This window comes from Anomalospiza imberbis, chromosome 6 (genome assembly GCF_031753505.1).
Source record: "Anomalospiza imberbis isolate Cuckoo-Finch-1a 21T00152 chromosome 6, ASM3175350v1, whole genome shotgun sequence".
Taxonomy (NCBI): Eukaryota; Metazoa; Chordata; class Aves; order Passeriformes; family Viduidae; genus Anomalospiza; species Anomalospiza imberbis.
Genome location: NC_089686.1, coordinates 2129280 through 2142042, shown reverse-complemented (window position 1 = coordinate 2142042; position 12763 = coordinate 2129280). Strand labels below are relative to the sequence as shown.

The 12763-nt window shown below is 42.3% G+C and overlaps 1 protein-coding gene across 1 annotated transcript in view; it reads left to right on the top strand.

Moving 5' to 3' along the window:
- Nucleotides 1–12763, top strand: part of MAP4K5 (mitogen-activated protein kinase kinase kinase kinase 5) — a 62222-nt gene that overhangs the window by 10295 nt on the left and 39164 nt on the right. Inside the window, exon 2 of the mRNA XM_068194941.1 lies at nucleotides 10034–10091. Coding sequence (XP_068051042.1) covers nucleotides 10034–10091 — 58 coding nt within the window. The remainder of the gene's footprint in view (nucleotides 1–10033; nucleotides 10092–12763) is intronic.

The following is a 12763-nucleotide window of genomic DNA, read 5'->3' as shown; positions in this document are numbered from 1 at the left end:
TTAACAGTGTTTTATTAATCAATAAATCCTTAAGAAATCTTATCACTAGGAATCTTATAACCTTCTTAATCAATACATCCTTTAAAAAATCTTATCACTAGGAATCTTACAACCTTCTAAACCATACTATAAAGATGTAAACCAAACTCACCCTTCCTACATATGTAGGAAATAAGAAAATAAACCACATCATCAAAACCAATTCAGAAATCCCATCTCTAAGTCCTTCAAAACTCCTTCAAAATTCCCCATACCCAGGGATGCAGCAAATGGGAATTTAAAATCCTATAGAAACACAGTAAAGAAAATAAAATCTATGTAGACAAGAGAAATAAGGCAAGATGGAAAATGTTGTCAAGTGTGTTAAAACTTAAAAATTATAAAATTCTTTTAAAATTCCACTTAAATCATCAGGCCCAATTTACCAGAATATTCTAATTATTTAATAGCACATATTACTTGAGCAGCACGGTTTTAGTTCATCTTTCAAAGTAAAGTCAGGAAGTCTCTGGCCAAATGCTTGAAATCAGGTGACTGAAGTGAAACTGGTGCTTGATAACTGTAGATGAAATTGTAGAAAAATATACTAATTTTCCTGTGACATCTTGAAAGAGTCTTGTTTCCTGGTGACATCACTTGCATGAGTTAATTGGTTAAAATTAAGGAAACAGTAATAATAAAAAAAATCAGACCAGGTTTTTTCCTCTGCTCTGGCTAAAAATAAAGAGTGAGAGGATGAGACAACTTGCACGATTTTCAGTTATCATCTGTAATGCAATGGCAGCATATTTCCTCTCTGCTTCATTGGCACAAGTGCAAAACATATTTTATCTGTAACCTTTCTCATGTACCAGCACACTTAGAACTTCACTTTTTCCTCACTAGAAAACCTACTGAAATGTCATTTCTGTTTATTCCAGCGGAATTCCAGGTTCTGATTTGGAGTTTTCTCCTGAATTAGAAATATTGCTGCTCACTATTGCATCACTATAAAATGAAGATGTAAATAAATGCTGGGCTTTATTTTAGTAGGAACAGCTGTCCCAGTATCAGAGAGAAGCATCAAATCTTACCCATCTCCCAGCCCAAGAAGGTGACAATTGATCCAGTCCAGATGCAAAGCAAAACTCAATTGTAGAACAGAAAAAGAATCTTCCAACTCCTATTTTTAGCTAATTTTCCTTTGACTTCTTCAATTACACAACTTCTTTATTAATTCTGTTCTGGTCACTGGTCTATTTAACAATAAAGAGCAAAACACTGACCTGTTTTCTTCGTCAAGGCAAATTTATGGCTTGTTAGTTTTAATTTTAATTTTTAATTCATTTAATTATAATTTTGAATTTTGTAATTGTGAGTTCATCTCTGAGGAACTGAAATTTTAAGGGGGTGATTGCTGAACAGCTTTGGTGGAGGTAAATTTTTCTACTTAAATCTACATTGTCCACCTGAATCTCTCTAGATTCTATCAGATAAATTATTATAAGGAAAAGGAGTTGATATGGATTTTTACCTTTGGTTTGGAGGTCTTGATATAACAGTTGCAATCTCAAAATTCCATTTTTTTCCCTTCCAAATGCCAGTGTAGGCTCCTCAGTTTTGCCTTTCTGAGGAGACACATCTCATTGTGTGTTAGCTCGTATTTACAAAGCAGTAAAAATACCTTTTTTTTGGTAAAGAAGTAAATGATGGTCTTAAATTCTTTAGTTTTTAATTATAAAAAAGCAACCCATCTTTTCCTTGGGAAATTTGTTTTCTCCCTGCCTGGAAAGGCCGATTTTTTCTTTTTAGGTTTTTTTGGTTGGTTGGTTTTGGGTTTTTTGGGATTTTTTTTTAGTTTTTTTTTGTCAGTAAAAGAAGACACATAGGTATTTTCTTTGAAATATTTTGGTTATCACATCTCTTAGTTCTTTCATCCCTAAGGAATAAATAAATTCCCCTGCAGCTGATGAAATCTTTTAATGTTACTTGGGTTTGTACTCCATAATACTGTGAGGGTTTTTTTTTTTTGCTGTCATGGTCTAGGCATTCAACATAGGAATACAATAAAATTGTTTCACATTTATTCTCCCTCTCTTCTGGTGAATAAATCCTTTTAAAATCCATCTTGGTTTGTAGTTTAATGTATTTGAAGGTATATTTTTTTTTCCTCTTTTCTTTTCCCTATTTTATACCCTGGCCTGTAAAGCTGTTGGGCATCTGTTCATTTTTGAGTATATCAGCAGCTCCATGGGCATTCTTTGATTTTCATGATCTTATGTTCAAAAATGTTTATTATTCCCCAGGAAAGTGAGTTATTTCTAGTAGCTTTTCAAACCACTGTAATGCACACAGTTGTAACTTGAAAAGGTTCTTTTCTGGTTTGTTTTTTTCTCCAGCTGAGTTAAACTTGGGGCCTTTTAATTTATTTTTTTTCCTCATGTGGTATTTGTTTGGATCTTTCGTGCTGCATTAGTTGCTAAATAATACTTTTGTGGTCAGGGTCTGTTTCTAGCTTTAGCTTTTCAGTTTTAGAAGGATGATGCCAAATATTTTGCAAAGGAGGATCTGCCAAGAAAATTTCATAGGAGAATAACCAACCTCTGCTTGGAAGCACAGAGCTGACTTCTTTTGTTATCTTTCCCCTCTAAATAAATGTTAAGTTGTGCATTGATCTTTGCTCTATTATTGTTATCTTTATTGCCCCAGGTCTTTGTCCTTCAGTAATTATTAGCAGGGATGAGAATTAAATGTTTTTAGTGGCTACTGGGACCTTCAAAACCCCTCTGCTTATACAAATGCTCAGTCTGGTTTTCTGCAGAATAAAGGGAGTCGGCCTCACATCATTAATGAGCTGTTAATCCCTTATTGCTTGAGTTAATTGGCCATGAGTAAGAGAGTGTCACAAGTCTCTGAGTGAAAGGTGGGTCCTTCTCCTCCCAATTTTCCCTGCCAGAGATAAACTATCTCAATTTCACCAACTGCCAGCAAAAGTAAATACATTTAAGCCTTATTTGCATTATGGCTGTGGTCAGGAGTGCCAGTGGAAGATCTGGGATTCAGGTTTTAGTGTGGAATTTTTTGAAATCCTGGGACTTCTGCATATTCTGGGTTCTGTCCTTTCAACAGGGGAAGCTGTAAATGTGGAAATAGGGAGTGACAGCTGGGAATTTTTCATCCAGCCTCGTGCTGCTGCTTGTTCTGAGGGATGAGGACTGGCAGTATCCATCTGGAGAGCACCCACAAAATCAATATTTGTCCTCGTACAATGTTCAGCTCAGAGATCCAAAGTGATGGCTCTGTTGCAGCTACAGAATAAACTAGTAAAATTAGCATGGAAATCTTCATTTTGGGTTTATCCCAAAAAAGCTGTGACTGCTGGTTGTAAGAGACCATTCTCTTTCAGTTGTCTTAAAGGGAAATAGTTTCTGAAAGCCTCTGTGCCTTCCACTATAAAGGAGTCTGGTACTGCTCTCCACCTCCAAAAATCCAGCTGGAAGATTTCAGGGGGAACAATTGCCTCTGGATCTTTCTGCTTCCCAAAAGGCAAACAGCCCTGAAAATTAGGAACGGTGTTCAGGTGTCTTTTTCCAGCAGCAAAGAGCAGCCAGACATCTGCCACAGGTGAGCACACCTGCAGGGAGGAGTGGAGAGTCCCCATGGGGAGGGACAGCTCCACTCTGTGAGGAAGGGCTCAGAGATCTGGGGTTCTTCAGCCTGGAGAAGAGAAGCTTTGGGGTGACATAATTGTGGCCTTCCAGGACCTGAAGGAGCCAACAAAAAGGATGGAGAGACTTTGAGTGAGGGTCTGCAGTGACGGGACACAGGGAATGGCTTCCCACTGCCAGAGGGCGGGGATGGATGGGATGTTGGGAAGGAATTGTTGCCGGTGAGCCTCTGGAGCAGTTCTCCCAGAGCAGCTGTGGCTGCCCTGGATCCCTGGAAGATCCGAGGCCAGGCTGGATGGGGCTTGGAGGAACCTTGGATGGTGGAAGGTGTCCCTGCCATGGCAGGGGCTGGAACTGAACAATCTTTAGGGTCCCTTCCAACTCAAACCATTCTGGGATTTTGTGATTCTGTGACAGTTGCTTCTGTCTGGCACAAATCAGCCTGTCCAGTAAGACTGGCAGAGTTAACATTGGCCAGAGTTGTCCAATTTTTGGGTTTTTAAAGCTTTCCTCCTTTGTTTCTTTTACATTTTTAATCCATGCACAGACTTTCAGAGATGAAAGAATATGTCCAGTACCTGTTACAGAAACACTGTCAGCAACAAGCAGGAGGGAGAGTCTCACACTCTTTTTAGGTTTTCTTGCCATGGGGCTATGGGGAATTTTGGCTTGATTTTGCTTATTTTGTTTTATATAAAAGAGGTGTTAAACCCCCAAACCAAGAACTGCAGCTGTGTGGGTTGGGTACAGGCACCGTCTAGGGGGTAGAATCCTTGGGTTGAACCATTCCTAGGAGTCTTCTGAGGGTGCTTTGGGTGTGCTGGTTTCGGGAGAGGAACCAACACACTCTACTCACTCCAAAACTGGGAAACAGTAGTGGGAGCTGCTATTTTGGGCTGGAGCCAGGGCAGGTGATTCTTCCCCCTGACACCAAGGTTTGGATCTGCTCTGAGCAGATCTGGCTTGGCTCTGGCCTCTCTGCTTGGGTTAACCTGCAGATTTTCAAGGATTTTTTTTTTTTTTAGAGTTTTCATAGTGTTTGGTTTCTTTTACAAAAGTACTTTCTGAATGTACAGCACTGCAGAAAACTGCTGTGTCCTCTCGTGAAGGAAGGCAACTTTAAGCTCACGTGGTGCAGATTAACTCTTGTTGATGTTAATTCAGGCTTTCTGAATCGTTTTCTGGCTTCAGGTGACATTTTAAGAATCCTCATCCTCAACTTGTGTAAAGAAATTGTGTTTGAGAAGAGCAGACATCTCCTTTCCAGCCATTAAGAGTATGTTGCTGATACTTGTTTTTTTTCCAGCTCTAGATTATAAAGCATTTTTAAAATCTGTCAGATTTATGTAAATCACAAGTGTAAGCAGAATTGTATAATTAATTGTAATAAACACTAGGAACATTAGGACATAATTCAAATTCTGTTAGAGTCCAGCAGATCACCATCCATCAAGAATTCTCTGTTTTCATGGTTTTAGGGCATCCTATAAAATGAGAGACATTTCTTTGGGTCACTTCAGCTGGGTGAGAGCTCTTGACAGTGGTAGATGTGAATTTAGAGATGCGGGAAGGTGAATTCAAGGCTCTGTTTGATGGTGCTGTGAGATATGGAAAGGAAAACACAGCATAATGGGAATTTCCAAACCACACAGAGCAGGTTGGGAATTACAAAGTGTAAGAGGTCAGATACTGGAAAGCAGAGCAGCTTGTGTTGCTCTCCCAGGGCAGGAGGTCAGGTACCTTTGGAAGGGATATTCAGTGACTGGGAACAAGCAGGCAGCACTTGAGGCAGCAGAACCTCGTGGTCAGTGGTGAGTGAAGCTTGGCAAGGGCTGAATAAGCTGGGGAGGGATGGGAGGGCTGCCACAGGAGCTGCAATCATGATTCAATTAAATGAAGACACGCTCCAACAAACAGCTCCTCTCTGAATGGGGCTGTTGATCCAAGGCTGGAGATGAGACAGTGACCATGGGGAGAGGAGAGGGTTTCACCATGGAAATTGAAAATACTAATTTGGAGCCTGTCAGAGGGGTGTTGCTGCATGAATCTTCCCTTTCTCTTCCTCTGTGGTTAGGAAGGGGACACTGAGCCCAGATTCAATTGTCCGAGATTCCCCCATTTTTGCCCATCTCACGTGGCTCAGCACTGTGGACCCCCTGGGCTGGAACTGTTTGGCTTGCACTGTTGAAAACAAATAAAACACAAGTGCAGAGTGCATAACTGGTTCTGAAACCCGTTCTCTGTGTTATTTCTGGTCGTTGGCTACAGAAAATGTCCTCCCCAGAGTGTTTTCTCAGGTGTGGTGTTTGGGTGTGCGGTGGGAAGCGTCGCACATAGGGATTGCCACGGGCCTCACCTCGGGTTCCATTGTCCCACAGCAGCTGCTTGGGAGGAAAATCAAATTTCAGTGGGAAAACCCAGTGATTTTTTGTGTGTAATACAACAAAACTCTCCCCAAAATAGCCCTACTAACAGTGCTGTCACGTTGGTGGGGTGAGGTGTGCTCGGTCACTACAGCAACGCAATGGGATATAAAAAAAAAAAAAAGAGTACTTGTGTTTGTACTTTGTGTGTTGTTTTGTTTTATTTTGAACACAAATTCCATGTGGTGCTCTGCAGTGTTAGTATTCAGCTGCTAAAATATTCTGGAAGAGCGGTGCTCGGTGGGATGCTGTCACTCATCCTCTGTCAGGATGTGGGACAGTTGAAGAGGTGACCAAAGGGCTGCTGCCAAACTCTTCTTTCTCTGTAAATAAACTCTGTAAATGACGTTGAGCAAATTAAAATTTGACTGTGGTCCACCTCATTCAAATACGTTCTTGTTCTGATCCCATTCTTGTGTGGCTCCTGTTGGAGCTTTGCAGTCCTTCTGCCAAAATCCTGTACTTTTAGTTTTCACTCTACAGGGAACGTGATCTTCATGTCTGAAATAAAATTAGGATCAATACTAATAAGGGTCAGAAGCTCTGTCTTCCTCTTGGAGAAAGTCTTACTGCAAATGTCTTGGGAGTTTGGGACCTTCTTCTGTCCTGTGGAACTGGACCACGTGCCTGATGGAGATGTGGACGCCAACACCGAGGCTTTCAGCCTTTAGTGTCAAATGAATTCTTAGGAGACTTTCTTATATATTGAAGTGATCAAGGCCAGAAGAATTAAAGACAATAAGACATCTAACAAGTTTTATCTTCCTTAAAAGTGAAATAGTAGAATTCAAAAGATATCATCGAGGTTCATTATATATACGTCATCTTTATGGGATGAATGCATGTAAATGATTGTTTTCTTTGTCAATAATAGCTCACGAGAGAATAAATAGGTCTGGATTACTTGGCATGGAGTAACGGCTTCCCTGGCCTCTGGCTGGTTTCAGCTGATTTTAAATAGAGACTTGAAATACAGAGGAAATTTCAGGGGATGAGGAGGAGGCAGATATTTTGCTGTTGGGCTCAGGAAATGTAAGTAACATGAGTCGAAGAACTGTAGTTCCCCCTCTGCAGTGCAGAGTTATATCAGTAAGACAGACTGATAGATCATTCATTATTTTTTCACATTAGGGACTTACGTTTTTATCAAATATTATTTCTAGTCAAATTTCAGGTTTGATTCACAAAGCCAGTGACATTGATGTGGTACCTTCCTGTCTGTGACTTCCTTGGTAACTGCACAGTTCTTTAAAAAAAAAAAAAAAAAGAGAATGATGCAAACTGCAGTGACTCGTGGGAAATGAGGATTTATTTAACTAACACATCCCAAAGTGATCTGAGGAATCCTGATCTGACACTTTTCATATCTAGGTGTGTACACGGAGAACCAGTTTTTAGCCCTCACCTTGTTGCATTTTTAATGAGAGCAGTAATTCATTATTGATGGAGTGTTCAGCTGACAGGTGGCAGAGGGAAGGTGGAGCTGTGTGTCCCTGTGCAAAGCAGCTGCATGCCAAGAGCAGGGAACAAACATCTCTGGTGACATTTGGGTGATGTCCCTTGGGAAGCATTTTGGGTGATTTGCTGTGTGCTCACATGGCCAGTGTCTAAACTGGAGATCTAAAACCATTCCTTGTCTGGGAGCATCCACACAAGGATTTTGAGGATCAGAGAATACTTGGGATTTTGCCTTTGGTTCTGGCACGACAGGAGTTAATGATCACGTGTGGTCTTGGTGTCATCAACTGAAGAATGTGTCTGGTGGAAGAGGAAAGCTGTGGGACCAGAAAACACAGACAACTTGATAGGTTTAGGTCATAAATATCAACCCAGTGGGGACTTTTGTGTTCCAGCAGGCAGAGTTTGATGGTTGAAACCCAAAATAGTCCATGTCCAAGCTATAGATTATATATGAGCTCAGTGGTGATATTGGAAAGCAGCAGGACGCGATTCAGTGGAATTGTGTCGTGTGTGAGAGCTGGGAGCCAGGAACTACAGTGTTCCCCAGCCTCAACCCTCAGATCCCAGCCAAGCAGACCTTTGGCAGACTCCATCCATTCCTTCAGGCTTCAGCATGAGAGTGGCAGTTACTGCTTGTGTGGAAAAGGAATATTTGTAAGGGATACGATCCTTTTGGTACTCCAGAAGTGAAGCTGATACTCTGGAAATGGTGCAGGCGACTTCATCTGAACAGCTGAGCTGCTCCTGGATAAAAGTGTGGATGGTGGAGCATCCCTGCCTTCACTGAGCAGAGTGTGTGTCCCTGCTGGGAACATCCCTGTTTCACATTGGTCTAACAGGACCAGAGCAGTCCTAATCCTTTATCCTTTTTCCTAATCCTTTATCCTGCTGGGATCCACCTGCTCCTTCTGGATTTTGAAGGACACCAAAGATTTTGCTGTGGTCTTAAAAAACACCTCGGTGGGAAGGTGCCTTCAGAAGTGGTGAATGTTTCCTTTGTGGTTTGCCAATGACTCTGAGTGATTTGGTCTGCAGATGTTTGGGTCCCTTGTAGAGTTGTTCGGGTTCTCTTTGAGATAAGTTGAGTCATATTTGTGTCCTTGGCCTGCATTTTGAAACCCATCTCATGTCTTAGCACTGCAGGACTTTGAAAGGCCAATCACGGGGTTGGGTTTGGCTTGCTTTGGCTTGGCTTGGCTTGGCTTTGCTTGGTTTGGTTTGGTTTGGTTTGGTTTGGTTGGGTTTTGTCCCTGGCTGGAAAGCCTTTCCCTGTTTTGAAGCTTGACTAAGTATTGATAAAACTGAGGGGTTAATCCTTCAGGCTCTTGATTTTCCTGTTTTTAAGACTTCTTGTCCATGCCCAGGAGAAGAGTGTTCTGTAAGACTCCCTTCACAGGGTCAAATTTCCTTTACATCCTCATCTTAAGTCCACACTGATTTAACTTGAAGCCAGTTTTCCCTCCATTTTCTGTAAACCACGTCTTCACAGATTCCAGCTGTTCAGAAGACTCTGCATATTTGTTAGGGTAAGAATGAAACAATTGGGACTAAACTCCTGTAACTCTTGGATGCTCAGCCTAATTAAATCAGGTTGCGTGTCCTGAATAATAGTTCAGCTCTGGTGATGGTGCCTGAATGATTTAGTTACTAGAAAGTGTTCACAAAATCCCCTCTTAAAACTTTCTGTATCTGAGGTTCCTGTAACATCTTCTGCCAGCACTGAATTCTCAGTTGAAATTTGGAGCATATCCAGAGAGGACAGTTCTGCAAAGGCTTAATTAGAGCTGCTTCTTCTTCTGAGGGGGAGGATCGTGGGACCAAGGCAGGAGTTTGCAGAGTGAAGTTGTTGCAGGGAGCTGTGAGTCATCCCTGGTGCCTCTGCAGTGCCTCTCCTGCCCCTCTCAGTTCCATTTCTGGGGCACACTGAGGTTTAGCACCATGAGTTGGGTGAGCCCCTGGTGCATCCTTGAGTGCCAGAAGCTTCCCTTAAAAATAGTGTTTGAGAGGGGTGAACTCTCATTCCCAAGTTCAGGTTGGACATGAGGAGGAATTTCTTCCTCTAAAGGGTGGTCAGGGGTTGGAAGGGGCTGCCCAGGGTGGTTTGGAGTCTTCCATCCCTGGAGGTGTGCAGGGAATAACTGGACGTGGCTCTCAGTGCTCTGGGCTGGGTGACAGTCACAGGTGGGATGACCTTGGAGAGCTTTTCCAGCCTCAGTGATTCTGTGATTTGCTGGTGGATGTTTTAAAGTCTGGAAAAGAACTGTCAGGAGCACTTCACAATTCCAGCCAGGCTGGTGCTGTGCTAATTCCAAACCCAAGTTATCCTCACCCACGTTGGTCTCAGCTTTGCATTGTATTTGTATCAGACAACATCATATTTTTGCACAATCTGTAAGACTGTGAGGTGCCTTTGAATTATGATTAAATATATCCTAACTATGTCTAAGTATCTAAATATCTATCTTAACTATATCTAAATATATCTTAACTCTCTCGTTTCAGGCCAGAAATCTTCATACAGGAGAACTGGCTGCTGTAAAAATAATCAAGTTAGAGCCTGGTAAGTTTTACATTCTTTCCTGTATTTTTGAATCACATTTTCATTCTTTCCATGTGTTTATTTTCACCCACTGTGAAGTTCTAGACAAAAGAAGTGTTTGGGGTTGTTTTGTTTTGTTTTTTTTGTAGTTTCAGTGGTTAGATGACAGGAAGCCCTGCAGGATGTACCACTGCTCTTGGCTGTGTCATGCTCACTATTTCCTTGTTTGTTCTTATCTGCCTGATCAATTGCTGCCTGAAGAGATGGTGCAATTACAACGTGTTATGAGTACAAAAAGGAGATTAGGGACAGATGGTAAATTGTGAGCTCTGAGCCAGTGAGGAGCTGGTGGGCTGTGGGAGTTGAAAGGGGGAAGGGATCAGGCAGTGATCCCAACTCCCACCAAAGTGCACTGGGAAAACCAGGGCCCTGGGTTTGAGCGGGTCATCTTTTCTTTCAGCTGTGCTGAGGGAGGGGGATGGCTCCTACTGGCACTTCCCCACTGAGTTTCTGCCACTCCTCCTAAAAGCAGGAGGCCCAGGGGATCTCCCTTGCTGCCCAGGAGATTTGCTGAGCTGAAGTTTAATCTGAGTCCTGCACAGAGAGGTGAAATCTGAAACTGTGTCCTGAGCGGAAATCATAGAATCCTAGAATGGTTTATGCTGGAAGGGTCACAAAATCCCAGAATGATTTGAATTGGAAGAGAACTTAAAACCACCAGGGGCTGAAGGACTGAGGGGAGGGTTAATTTTTACTTCTGGTTGGTTCTGTGCAGAAAAAGAAATGAGTTTGAAGGCTGAAGGTAGAAAAAGCATGGGGAGACTCAGGGGAGAAGTGAAAACCCCTGCCTTTGGGTGAGTGTGACTGCTCAGCCCCCTTGGCAGGGCAGGCCTGGGTTTATTAGGTGGGCTGCAGTGATAAGGTTAATTAGGCAGTGGGGACACAGGGGGAATCCCTCAAAGCCTGTGTGAGCTGCTGTGGCCAGAGTTTGGGGCTGTGGAGAGCAAACCACTCTCCGCAGCAGGGCTGTGGTGAGGCAGAGCGATGCTTTAGTGGCAGAAGAGGGACAATAACAACCCAGTGCTACCTTGGTGAGAAGCTTCCCCCAGCACTGTGTCACTGCAGCTAATCCAAATGAAGTGTCGCTGGTTTTATTCTGAATTTGAAGAACTGTTTTGGAAGCTGAAGTGAAGCAGGGGCCAAATCCTCTGTCAACAGAACTGAGGGAGGAGCAGGGTTCTGCCTTTCCTTGGTGCTGCTTAAGCCCTACAGTGATAAATGCAAGACTCTGGCCCCAGTTTTAATTAGCACTGATGACCATGTCTTCTGTTTAATTATATTGGTCTGATCACCACAGGGAAGCGATTTTTTCTGGTTTGTTTTGGTTTGGTTTTTTAATCCATCTTCTTTTAAACGTTGCCAACCTGATCTCCATCCATCTCATGTACGCCCACAGCCTCCTGGCAGGGATCTTGTTGGGTGCTTGGTTTTTAAGGAGGATTCACAGCATTTATTTACTTACTTACTCCTTTTTCAGTTCTCATGTTTGAAATACTCAGATTTTTAAAGAAATTATTAATTGGCTGCTACACACTTCAATTTTCTGACTAATTTTAGGGGTTTTGAGTAGTTTTTGAAGACTGTAAATTGCAGGGCACTATCAATTCCTGAACCAGGTCAGGAACTGTTGGAATTCCCTGTGGTGGTTTCCTGGGAAGGGCAGCCCCTCCAAACACCAGCACAAGTTCCTTTCGCTCAGTAGGGCACAGCTGGAATAAAATTAATAATAAATTTCCTAAATTAGAGAGTGGAGAAATAGGCTTGGGAGTTATATACAGCATCTTCTGGAGAGGAGGAGGAGGCTCATCAATGGCAGTTAATTAGCTGATGGAAAAATAAGAGCTCCAAACTCAACACTTGTTTAATACATAGACAGGGGAATTGGGAGCAAAAGACTCTGAAGCAGAGAGTGCTCCAGAGGAGGTGAGGAATGTGTTGAATAAAAGCTGAAGGAGCTCAACTCAGAAAAATGGCAGAATTTGAGGAGATTCAGGATACTGCTGGCATGGCAGGGGTGAGTCCTGGTTTGTTCCTGTTCCTTCCTCATCTCCTGCAGGTAGTCAGTGAGTACCCAAAAAGAGCTGGAAACAGATCCCAGCATGGATCTGTATTTTATTTCATCAGCTCTTACCTTTGTCTCTTCTCCAGACAAAGAAAACAAACTCAGCTTCAAAGGTTGTTGTCAGTAATTTATTTGAATTTGGGGCAGTTCTCTAGGTCTGCTCCCACAGTCACTTGGAGTCAAAATAGTGTTTTTCCCTTTTCTTTTTTTTTTTTTTGGCATAGGCTTTGGAGAGCATTAGGCAAAAGTATTATGGCACGCTAATGACATTTCCCAGCATTCCCTGAGTACAAATGCTTCAAATAATTTGGGAGCCAATTCTATTTCAGAAACTAATCCAACTGTACTCAGCAGCATAGCAGCCAAAACTGTCTGAAACACTAAAGCCTCTTCCTTCTATGGGTTTAGCAGATGAATCTAGAGGGGACTCAATACAAAGAGGGAACTATTTGCCAGTGGAGGTTTCAGCCACAGAACTTTCTCCCTGGGAGAATATCATAAAAAGTATTTTTAAATATGCTAATGTCTGCTTTAAATACTGCTGTCATGATAAATGCCCTCTGTTGTGTTC